The 12,016-nt window shown below is 37.8% G+C and overlaps 1 protein-coding gene across 11 annotated transcripts in view; it reads left to right on the top strand.

Moving 5' to 3' along the window:
- Baz2b (bromodomain adjacent to zinc finger domain 2B) overlaps window positions 1–12,016 on the top strand; it is a 329,610-nt gene that overhangs the window by 289,119 nt on the left and 28,475 nt on the right. For all 11 annotated transcript variants that reach the window (XM_059260517.1, XM_059260519.1, XM_059260516.1 and 8 more), the window contains 5 exons: window positions 3,270–3,410; window positions 6,387–6,641; window positions 7,542–7,756; window positions 9,105–9,179; window positions 10,760–11,003. In XM_059260517.1, the coding sequence (XP_059116500.1) occupies window positions 3,270–3,410; window positions 6,387–6,641; window positions 7,542–7,756; window positions 9,105–9,179; window positions 10,760–11,003 (930 nt within the window). The remainder of the gene's footprint in view (window positions 1–3,269; window positions 3,411–6,386; window positions 6,642–7,541; window positions 7,757–9,104; window positions 9,180–10,759; window positions 11,004–12,016) is intronic.

Raw genomic sequence — 12,016 nt, 5'->3', positions numbered from 1 at the left:
AATGGTTAATTTTTAGAAACCTGATCTATGTAAATTATTTTGTTCACTATTTTTAAAGGGCCATTAGTATATTATAGAATTCATAAATATTTTTATAACTCAGAGTAACTAATACAATATGAAACATTTGCTTTCAATACCCATCTCTATAAACTAGCTTAAGCAACATGAAAAAGTAACATAAGTTGTCACAATGTCTTATTTTAGTTATAAATCTTCAAACTACATGAGTCATACATAATAGCTTTACTCATATGACCTGAATGATAAGCACAGGAAGCATAACAGAACCTTTTACCATCTCCCCATGGGTCAGTGAGAACAGAGAGCTAGTGACCATGGATCTGCCACAGCATGGTGAGTCAGCATTCCAGGAGGCAGACCTGTCAAGTGTCCAATGTCACCTGATTCTTACCCTGTAAGCAGGAAGAAATCCATGGTTCCAGCGATTCCAGTCGTGAGAGTGGTCCTCATCTGTATATAGTGGAAAATGAGAGTAGAATTACATGTACAGACAAGTTGTCAACAATTCAATATTTCAATATTGAAATAAGACATAGAAATGTACTTAAGAAACCCACTTAAACAAATGTACTCATTTCTATTTTAAACTTAAATTCCCTTTGAATGCAAATGTAAAATTATTTTTATATTCATTTTTCAATAAAACTTTAAGTATCATTTGGTGGAGTAGATTTTCTCTACCATTGTTACTAATGTAAGTGTATTGTAATCTTGAATTGTCTGACTTGAGAGTAAATAATTTTAAGTTTAGGAGATAGTTGTTAGTAGTGTCCTACATACTATGTACAGATAGTTAACCCAACGTATGCTCAGTGTTTATCTTTGTTGGCTTCTAAAGAAACCTCAACAGGAACATTTTATTTTTACACGTCCTTAATTTGTACTTGCTGAGAAGCCTCTTTTCAGATTTTATCTTTGTTTCAGTTTAATTTTCATAAATATTATATGAGATTAAAATATCAAATAGTAGACTGTTTTTAAAAAACTACTTGATTGTGCTTCTCATTCTCAGTGTGTAATCTCATTCTTTGTATGCCTTCTATAAATGACTTACATTTTCATCTTATTTATAGTATTATTTTTTTCTATACCCTGAGGTACCTTTGTCTCTTAAATTATGTTTATATATTTTATATTTGAGTACAAGTTAATGTCAAAAGAAATGTAGTCCCCAGTTTATCCTGGGAAAAGACATCTAAGAGATCCAATAGAATCATTTCTTAAAATTTTAAGAAATATATAGGTTTTCTGCAATATAGCATGGTCTTTTAAAAATTACCCTCTATTGTGATTTTATATGATATGAACTTTTCATAATAGGTAATTTTAAAATAGGAGAAAAGTATTACATTTTTAGTATTGTACTATAGAGTATCTGAAAGTGTCTTAACATTTTTAGCATCTTTTAAATAAACTTATTCAGATTAAACTGATTTTTAAATTTTCACCTCATGCAATTCTGACTGTTTAAGATAATCTCTGAGTTTACTACATTTCTTTTCAATGGCTTCTCAAGATTTTAGTAAAATTTTGTGATAGAAGTCTCATAGTCAGAATGATCAAAAGGAACCGAGGACAAAGACATCAAATTATCTTTGCCTGCAGAAAGAAACATAAAGGGCATTTCTGAAAGAATATGTTTAATTACTGGTTCAGATGTCTTCTATCTTTACTTTCATGGCTTTTGAAGAACAAACCATTTAGCAAATTAATCACATGCTTAAATAATTTTAGGTGTTATGTCACACTGTATGGATCAGGATCACATGATATTTTATCAGTAGAAAATAATATTATTGGAAAGGAAAGCTGGACAATAATGGTTGAGAGTCAGATAGAAAAATCAGGAACATTTTCTTGAGACACCAGGCATCTTATCCTCCTGAGAATGTGCAGGTACATTACGGAACAGGTACACAGGTTACTTCCTCTGCCCTCTTGAAGTTCACTCTTTAGTTGGAGACATTAATTAAACAAATAATTGTTGTACCTTGTAGCATATGCTGTAAGGTATAAGGAAGCTTAGGAAGATATGTAGTGAATTGTTTGAGGTAGTGGAAAGTCTGTGTAGCAGAGGAAGAAGTGAGCATTCTGGACAGAGGCTATGACCTAGGTAAAGATAGTGCTACAGGACCAGGGGGCAGGCAAACCTCATCACCATTGTCCTCGACAGTGCCCTCCCCCCAACACCATCATCACCACTGACAGCACTGTCTTCTTCTCACAGATGTGTACATGGTGTGTGGAATGCGCCAAGTCTGCTAAGAATCATGAGCAGAGGAGGCTAGAACTTGTGTTGGTGCTAGATTTGATTTGGATTTATATGCCATTCTAAATATTTGTAAATATTTGTGGGTGGCTGTGGGGACTCTGGATACTGGTTCTATGAGAGTTACAACCAAACCACAGATTAAAGGCTTGTGCCACCACTGCCCAGCCTTTTGTTTTGTTTTGTTTTGTTTTGTTTTGTTTTGTTTTGTTCTGTTCTCTGTGTAGCCCTGTCTGTCCTGGAACTCACTGTGTAGACCAGGCTGGCCTCAAACTCACCCTGCCTCTGCTTTCCAGGGTGTTGGGATTAAAGGTGTGGGCTACCACCTCCTGGCTTTTGGTCCATTTCTTAAGGTAAACGTTACATCCTGCAACCATACATATATCTGTGTTGATACCAGTTATCTTAGCTCTAGAGATACTTGGTTACCCATGTGCCTTAAGTAATACTTAATTTTCATCTAAACAAAGGATCAAACAAATTTTGGATAGTAGAAGTCTTCACTGACTCTAATATTAAGTGTATATATTCCTAAGATTTAAAAGGGTTTTTTTTTGTTATGTAGTAAAGATATATAAAATGATAAAGTTATTTTAAAATCCAGTAGCTGACACTGTTGAAGAAGTGGCTTAGTAGTTTAGAATGTGTAGGACTCTTGCAGAGGACCCAGGTTCAATTCCCAGCACTCATGTCAGGCCGCTCCTAAGTGCCCACAAGTGAGGCCCAGGGGACCTGAAGCTTGTGACCTCCGTGAGCACTGCACTCACATGCACTCATACCCACACACACACTTGTTAAGAAATTCAAACATCAAAATAAGTGCTTGTTTCTATGCAATTCTAAACTTATTCCTAGACTTCTTAAAGATGATTTTGTTCATTGAAATAATAATCATTTGATCACTTTGGAAATACATCCATTAATTTTCACCCACTTGTCAGGATTAAGCATTCATGTGCATGATCTTCTCTTTAAGGAGAAAGAGCGATTGAAACAGGAGAAACGTGATGAGAAAAGACTGAATAAGGAGCGAAAGCTCGAGCAGCGGAGGTTGGAATTAGAAATGGCAAAGGAACTAAAGAAGCCGAAGGAAGACATGTGCTTAGCAGACCAAAAGGTGATTATGACGCGTGAGCTGTTCCTTTTCTAGAAGCACCCCAGGTGTCCAAGCCTCGGTTAGTTTAGCCTGCCTTGTCCGTGGGCGGTCCCCGTGGTCATTGCATCACTGTGGACCTGTCTGAAGTTTTCAGGGAAAGATCAGAGAAGCAGCTGTGTCTCTGGGACTCTCTTGTACTCGAGGCAAGAAAGGCTTGACATCTCTTCACACCTGATAGATATTTAAGTAAATGAGGTTTATCTGTGAACAGTTCCTCCAGTGCGCTAGCCAACCTTAACTGAAGGTGTCCACTGCATGCCTGGTCCTGCGCTGAGTGCCTATATGAATTCCTTGAGTTACATGTTTTGATCTAGTCCTCAGTGAAGTCCCATGGTGCTAGTATTTATGTGTCTCCATTTATTGATGTAAAAACTGAGACAGAAGAAGAAACTGGTTCCTGATCACAACAGCTGACGAACACCTGTGTATTGAAGCCGATTTGTCTGATGTTAGAGGCCATGCTCCTCATCGTCTTGAAATCCAAGAAATTGTGTCCAGCCACGGAACCTCGGGTTTTCTCTTCCAGTCTCAGAGGCAAATGCAGTGTTGCCACAGTACATGAGAGTAGCTATTTAGAAAGATCAGAATAACCTGGGAAACAACATGCTGTGCTATATTTTGGAGGAGAAATAAGCTTGATTTTGAATATAGCTAAGAGTATGGTGCTTGTAGAAAATGATAGTAACAATGCATACAATTTCTCTAGCTACCCCGTAATATACCTATCCCAGCTGTATGTATGCTGCTGCCATATCCATCTGTTATGTATCATTGCCCTGGTTTGTACAACCCCCTCCAGTAGTGTGCTTAACACAAGCATTTAGTGCCTCAGTAGGGGCTGCATTATATTACCATTCAATTTATTTTACTTAGCATAACTGCTTTAAGATAAAAATTAATGTATACTTATCGGTTTTATTTGGTTGGACGTTTACATTTTCCTAAGCAGAATGAGGTTTTTCCTGTAAGTTAGCGAACACAGTTAATTAACTTATAGTGAGAAGACTTTTAAATTCTAAGTGGACTTTATCTTGCATCTTTTTTTTTTCTTCAAGACAGGATTTCTCTGTGTAACAGCCTTGGCTGCCTCAGAACTTGGCTTCAAACTCACAGAGATCCGCCTGCCTCTGCCTTCTGAGTGCTGGGATTAAAGGCGTGCGCCACCACTACCTGGCTATCTTTCATCATTTATTTTCATTTAAATCATGTGAATTGTCAAATGTGTATTTATTTTAAGGCACACTTTTTTTTTAGCTCTGTTTTATACATTTTTAAAGTTATACAGAATTGTGTATATCTGATATGGTTCAGGAAAAAGGAAGCCTCAAAATTAACTGGCTTTCAAATAGAGCATTAGCTATTATTCATAGTTCAATGTTGTCAAACAATATTAAAAAGAAATTCTTCAGTGAGTTACCTAAGTAAGTGCAGAGCAAAGGGCTTATTCAGGTAATATTTATAAATCACTTTTCCTCATAAAATTTAAATTACTATTTAAAGAAATCAAACATGGGCACAATGCTCCTAGCTTAAATTACCTATTGACTGAATTTTTAATGTCTATGATAAACTTAATGTAGCTTAATTATTATTAAAGTGTTACCATGTGTGCGTATTTGAGAAGTGGCAAAGGATTTTGCTCTAATTTTAATTCTAAAACTCATTGATGCTTCACTAACACAGGGAAACCTACAGCCCTAGAGGTGCATTGCAGCCAGCGTCCTGAGTTCTGGTAATGTGGACCAGGGACTTCCTGCAGCCGTTAGCTGTAGATGGTACACCCTTCCAACCAGAATGCCCAGGGCACATACTCACAGCATAGTTCTGAGCAGCCATTAAACAGTGTGAGTTTCAGCCATCTGAATCGTTAGAAAAACTCAGTGCACATCTTACTAATTATGTAGTACTTCGGAAATGCTTATTTATTTTGATTTGCTTGGTTGGCCGGTTTTTTTTGTTTGTTTGTTTTTTGTTTTTTGAGACAGGATCTCATGTAGCTCAGGCTGGTGTTGTACTTACTCTGTATCAAGGCTGGCCTTGAAGTCTTCAATACTTCACCTATTGGGTACTGGGATTTTAGGCATGGACCACCAAATGTGGCTGAAATGAGTACTCAGATTATTTAATTTTGCCCCAAATTATATAACCTTATTTTTTCAATGTACAAGAAGAATTTAAATTCAGGTTTTTGCTGTCAGAAATTTGAATTCATATTGAGCTCAACCCAAATTTACAGGCGATTACTTTCAGACACTTAGTACCACGGAGCTGCAGAAACGTTTACAGGAAACCTATCCTCCAATACAAGAGAAAGAAACATAGCAGCTTAAGTTACTTTAGGTGATAGAAAAACCATGGTTCTGAGACTGGAGAGATGCCTCGTCAGTGAAGTGCCGGCCACACGAGCATCAGAACCTGTGTTGGCATTCCCAGCACCCACATCAAAAGCCAGGCACAGGCGTGGCCACGTGTGTCTGAAACCCAGAACAGAGGGGGAAGAAATTCTCTGGCTAACCAGTCTAGCCAGATTGATGAGCCCTGAGGGATCTGGTGAGAGGCTCTGTTTTAAAAAATAAAGTGCCTAACTAAATGGGGGTGGGGGGCTGCCTGGTAGCATTGCTGGAGCAGTAAAGTGTTTGCTATCCAGCCTGACAACCTGAATTTGATGTTCCAGAGCCCATATGATAGAAGGAGATCACCTGCTCCTGCAGGTTGTTCCGTGACCTCCACAGCCACACTGTTGCAGAACATACCCGCATGCATACAACACTAACACATAGATAAGTCAACAAATAAATGTTTAATAAGCAATTGAGGAAGGCACTCAGTGTCGACATGTGTACATACATGTAAATACATACATAACCCTGCATACACGAATACCATCCCAATTTAACTTTTAAAGCTGTTTTAATTTTCCTTGTGTTTTGTTTGCAGCCCTTGCCAGAGTGGCCTCGAATCCCAGGACTTGTCCTCTCTGGAACCACATTTTCAGACTGTCTCATGGTGGTGCAGTTCTTACGAAACTTTGGTAAAGTTTTGGGCTTTGATGTGAATATTGATGTTCCAAACCTCAGTGTTCTTCAAGAGGGATTGCTAAATGTAGGGGACAGCATGGGTGAAGTACAAGACTTGCTTGTGAGACTCCTCTCAGCTGCTGTGTGTGATCCAGGTCTAATTACAGGATACAAGGTAAAAAAACCCAAAATCTAACCCATTACTTTGAGTTTGTCCTCTCTGTGCATTGCTGGTTAACTTTTCCATGCTAGCAGAAGACTGTGTAGATTTCTCTTAAATGCATTGCTCACATATGTCTCTTGGAGTTAAATGTTGATTTATACTAGGTTACAATTGGGGCAGATGCAGAAGAATCTTGCTAGACTGAGGAATATGGGCCAGTCTCTTGGTTATTCTTTGTTGCTCTAGCTGTAAGCAAAGTCCAAGTCTATTTTAGGAAATATGCCAGTGGTATCTATCAAAAACAGAATGCATAATTTCTCAAGGATTTAGAACTTGTGTGCTTATTCAGAAGCTCTCCTTTGTTAATTGTGAACAACAGGCTAATGAATCATGTATAGGTCACAGTGTTGACTCTGTATTGGTCAGTGGGTATTCCATTGGTTTACATTTGCCTTTCTTCTTACTCAGGTACACTTTCAAGGTGTCTTTTCTCTAGATAATACTGTAGAAAGATAAGCTTCCAAATGCAATGATTTTTTTCTCTGTGTGCCTACTCACTAACCTGACCTATAAAACATGATATAAATAAAGATAGAAAATAGTCATAGTGCTTTTGATCATCCTTCTTCTGCCATTAGATACAAAATGTCTTTACAAATAAAGAATACTTGATTGACTACTTAAATCTGCCTTCTGCCAATAGTCAGACCCTTCTCCCAACTTCAGTTCAGTAACGGTTTAATAAGGGGACACTCAAGTATCTGTTTGTCATGCTGTTTTGTTTATCTCCGTTCCAATTCTGTGAAAAATAAAGTCCTTATTAGTAATATCTAGAGCATATAAGCCAATATTTTATCCTTATTTTTGAATGCATGAATATGATAAGCACTGATAAAAATGCCAACTTTATAGGCCAAAACTGCTCTTGGAGAACATTTGCTGAATGTTGGTGTGAATCGAGACAATGTGTCCGAGGTTTTGCAGATTTTCATGGAAGCCCACTGTGGACAGACAGAGCTGACTGAGAGCCTGAAGACTAAAGCTTTTCAGGCTCACACTCCAGCACAGAAAGCCTCAGTGCTCGCCTTCCTCGTTAATGAGCTGGCGTGTAGCAAGAGTGTGGTGAGGTGAGTCCCTTCTCCTGTTTGAATGTGTCTAATCAGGGCCGTGCAGATGGCTCATAGAACAATTTGGAAGTTACAGACTAGCACCAAGAAGAAAATCAAAATTGTAAACCACAGTTTAGAGATCACCAATACTATTCCAGTTGTGTTTCTATGTGTTCTATTGAAAATAACGATTTTTCTGTATGTATGTAATCTATAGTCTTTGTTACCTGTGTTATTTAATTATTTTGCTAATTCTTCATGTAGTGGAGATCTTTATTGTTTGCTACAGTGCTAGAATTCAGAAACATCATAGTAATCCAGAATTTCTCTTTCCTGGACATCTTTGAGGACCTGATTTCCCCTAGAAATTCATAAAATGATCCAGCCATTTATTTCATTGTATGCTAATATAGCCTTAGATTACTAGTTTGTCAATGAAGTAGTTTATTCTTTTTTTCAAAAGTACTTAATCTTGTTTAAGATTCCAAGTCTGTCTGGCACTCTAGTATTTATTATGAACAAAAGAGTTAGCTAGTATTCTAGCATTTCAGGTTCACTGTTCATCCTTTGCTTGTTCTTAATTTGTCCAAAATTGACTTGTGATACTTTCAGTCTTTTACCTCTTTAGAAAAAAGGATTTATGAATTTATTTCTACCATTGGTGGGCAAATTAAATCTTCTGTACCTATCTTAGCTATGATATATTAATATGATTGTTATTATTTATTTTTTGTATTCTTTTTGAACTTCTCCAAAAATGTAATAATACTTAAGTTTTGAATGAGGGAATTATTTTATTATGCATAAGCAGGATGACAAATAGTAATGCTGAGTGGCTCTTTAAAATATATGTATACACGTGTAAACTCAATACACAGAGAACACTAATGTTTTCTGTTTTGGAAGAATAAAGGAACCACTATTTTATTACCTCCAGCAAACACCACAACATTTTTAGTTTCCATGTTGACATGTATACATGCACGGAAATGTTATCTGCACATTAAGTATGTATATATACTTATGTAAATATCCACCTACGTCCTAATTTCCCAGTTGAATTTGGAAATGATCACTCCCTAAATATATGCCAACCACATCACAATGCTATTTTTATAACCATATTGTGAGAGTATATTATAGCTCTCTTCATTAAAGTAGAAACAAAGTAACTTTCTTAATAGTAACATTGTATCCAGTGAAGAAATTATTGCTTCTTAAAGTAAATGTCCATGTCTAAAGCCATGTGTAGTTCTGAAATGAGGTTGTTTGTATCATTTTACCTACTAAAATATATGATGTTACATACTAAATGGACGCATTGCAGAAATGGATTCTATCTTTTAATTTATTTTTGTATTGGCAGTGAGATTGACAAGAACATTGAGTATATGTCAAACTTGAGGAGAGATAAATGGGTAGTGGAAGGTAAACTCCGCAAGTAAGTCCTATTTTATTAATCTAATGTGTTGTCTTCCTTTTGTTCAAGTCTCCAATAAGGCATGTGAGCTGTAAAGACAGAGTTTAAACTTTACTCTTTCTACAGGAAAGATACTGCTTAATCTGCAGTCTGAAATGAATGATGAAATCTAAAATTAATAAAACTTTGGGTCAGAGTCTATAGCAGACAGGAAAAGTAGAATTATATTCATTGAACTCATGCTTCATATTTAAAAGAGACATTTTCCCTTTCTTCTTTCGATGAAGTCAGGCAACCATGTCTTCTGCTCTTGTTGCTGCTGCCGGATTGCTTTTGTCCTACCTGATGTCTATCTCAGACTATCCTTTCTCTTAATGACTGTTTAAAATTTAAATCTGCTTCTACAAAATCTAATGAAAATTATTCAACCGTAGAATTTAGTTGTCTTCCTTCTGGGAAATAAGTAACTATAGTTATTCAACTGCTATGCTAACAGGGTAGATGGTTCTCGAAGCATATGACCCATACCTGTAGTCTCAGCATTTGAGAAGCTGAGGCAGGAAAATCTAGAGTTGAAGACCAGAGTTACATACTGATAGCCTTTTCCTAATTGAAATAAATAAATAAACAAAAAGAAGTTTCTGGGCTGGAGAGATGGCTCAATGCTTATCGCACCTGCAGAGGACCTGGGTTCAATTCCCAAGTACCTACATGACGGTTCACAACCGTTGTAAATTCAGTTTCAGGAGACCTGATGCCCTCTTCTGACCTCTGTGGGCACCAGGCACTCACATGGTGCACATACACACATGTTAAACACATAAAATATAAAATGAATACATTTAATTAAAAATGTTAAACAGCTGGGCGGTGGTGGCACACGCCTTTAATCACAGCACTCAGGAGGCAGAGCCAGGTGGATCTCTGTGAGTTCGAGGCCAGTCTGGTCTACAGAGCGAGATCCAGGACAGGCACCAAAAACTACACAGAGAAACCCTGTCTTGAAAAACAAAACAACAAAAATGTTAAACAATTAGTTTCTTTGCAGTAATTTGAATTGAAATTTAGTCAGGCACACAGTATAGAAATCAGGAAATATCATTTGACCATTGTTGGAATTATTCATCTCGGCTTTTATGGGTTTTTTTGTCTAATATGTTCAAATTACCAAAAGATAATTCATAGAACTTTATTCTGTAACTGTAGAAACATATGTCTTAAATTTCCCTAATTGAATTTTTTACTGCCATTGATATATTGTTTACTACGTGAGTGTAAGATATTCCTGCTGAAGACTCACATTATGATCTGGATACGGTGGTGCACACCTGTAATCCCAGCATGTAGGAGGCAAAGACAGGAGGATCACAAGTTTTTAGGCCAGCCTGAGCTACAAAAGAAGACTCAGCTTCTGATGCCAAGTCCTGGGTGGGAGAATGTGGCTCAGTGGTAGATAATTACCTAGGGAACAAACACTGTTGAATCCTCTGCACTGCTAGAAAGCGGGAAAAAGAAAGCCTAGCATTATGCTAATACAAATTACAATTTTAACAGTGACAAGAGTAGCTTTTTATTCTGTGTCTTTCTTTTAATGTCTAAAGGCTTAGGATAATTCATGCTAAGAAAACAGGCAAGAGAGACACTTCAGGAGGCATTGATCTTGGAGAAGAGCAGCATCCCTTGGGCACACCCACTCCAGGACGCAAGCGGAGAAGGAAGGGAGGAGACAGTGACTATGATGATGATGATGATGATGACAGTGAGGACCAAGCTGATGAGGATGATGAAGATGAAGAAGATAAAGATGACAAAAAAGGGAAGAAGACCGATACCTGCGAAGATGAGGTAACCAATTTCAGGTTCATGTGTAAGATCTGACAAGAGCTGTGCAACCTGCCAAAAGTCAACCCGGCATTAAAGCCAGGGGGCTACGATTTCAGTTCAGTTTGTGGCGTTGGCTTGCTCCAGTCTTTTCATCTGAACATTTCTTCCTCCTTCCCCTTCCTTTTCTTCCTCCTCCCCTGCCCCTGCCAGGCTTGCCTGTGCTGTGCTCCCAGCCTGAAGGTAGCGTGGTGTTTGTCTCTTAACGTGTTGTGTGATAATTAGGAAACACACAGTGGCGTGCCTGAGCAGGGAAAGAAACTTGGACTGAAGTAAAGTAGTTAGATTTGCTTCGTGTGTGCAGACGTTGTACTAAACAGGGTATGACAGTGGTCACCCACTGACATGGTTGCCATCTTGTTTTGTGTCAGTGTCCTCTGTGATGTCAAGTAATGAAATCACTAACAATATATTGCTCTGAATGTCCCTGTTAATTGACACATGACCGTCATCATCCTTGGAATTCTCTCCAGAGCTCTGCAGATATGATTCTCAGACATTCTCTCTGGTACCAGATATATTCTGTTACATACACTTGCTCACCACTCGTGCCTCAAAGGTTTTGTCAGGTTTAGTGAAAATGCTGTATTTCTTCAACACTAGCTTTTGGCTGCTTTAAGATTGATGCAGCACTGAGAGTCCTCGCCATTAGTGAGGAAGTTTGGTTGCTTTTTTTTTTTTTTAAGATAGAATGTTAATTGACATGAGAGGGAGGATATTTGCAGTGTACATCACATGCCCATAAAGGACATTTAGACGTTTGGAGGAACAAACTCTCACAAGAGCTTTCTGCACCCACTAGCTAAGAACGACTTGTTGGGCAGATGTTAGCATGGGGAAAATCCGAAAACAGTGTCTGGGGCAGCTACTATGATGCTGAGTTTCTTACGTGTTTGGGCATCACTTCTTTATGAAATGCACAGGGCTGTCTCTCTAATCCATCCTTTCTTTGCTCTGCAGGGATTTTTATCCATATG

The sequence above is a fragment of the Peromyscus eremicus genome, chromosome 4 (assembly GCF_949786415.1).
Source record: "Peromyscus eremicus chromosome 4, PerEre_H2_v1, whole genome shotgun sequence".
In the NCBI taxonomy this organism is placed as follows: domain Eukaryota; kingdom Metazoa; phylum Chordata; class Mammalia; order Rodentia; family Cricetidae; genus Peromyscus; species Peromyscus eremicus.
Note: the sequence above shows the minus strand (reverse complement) of the source record. Positions and strands in the feature narration are given on the sequence as shown.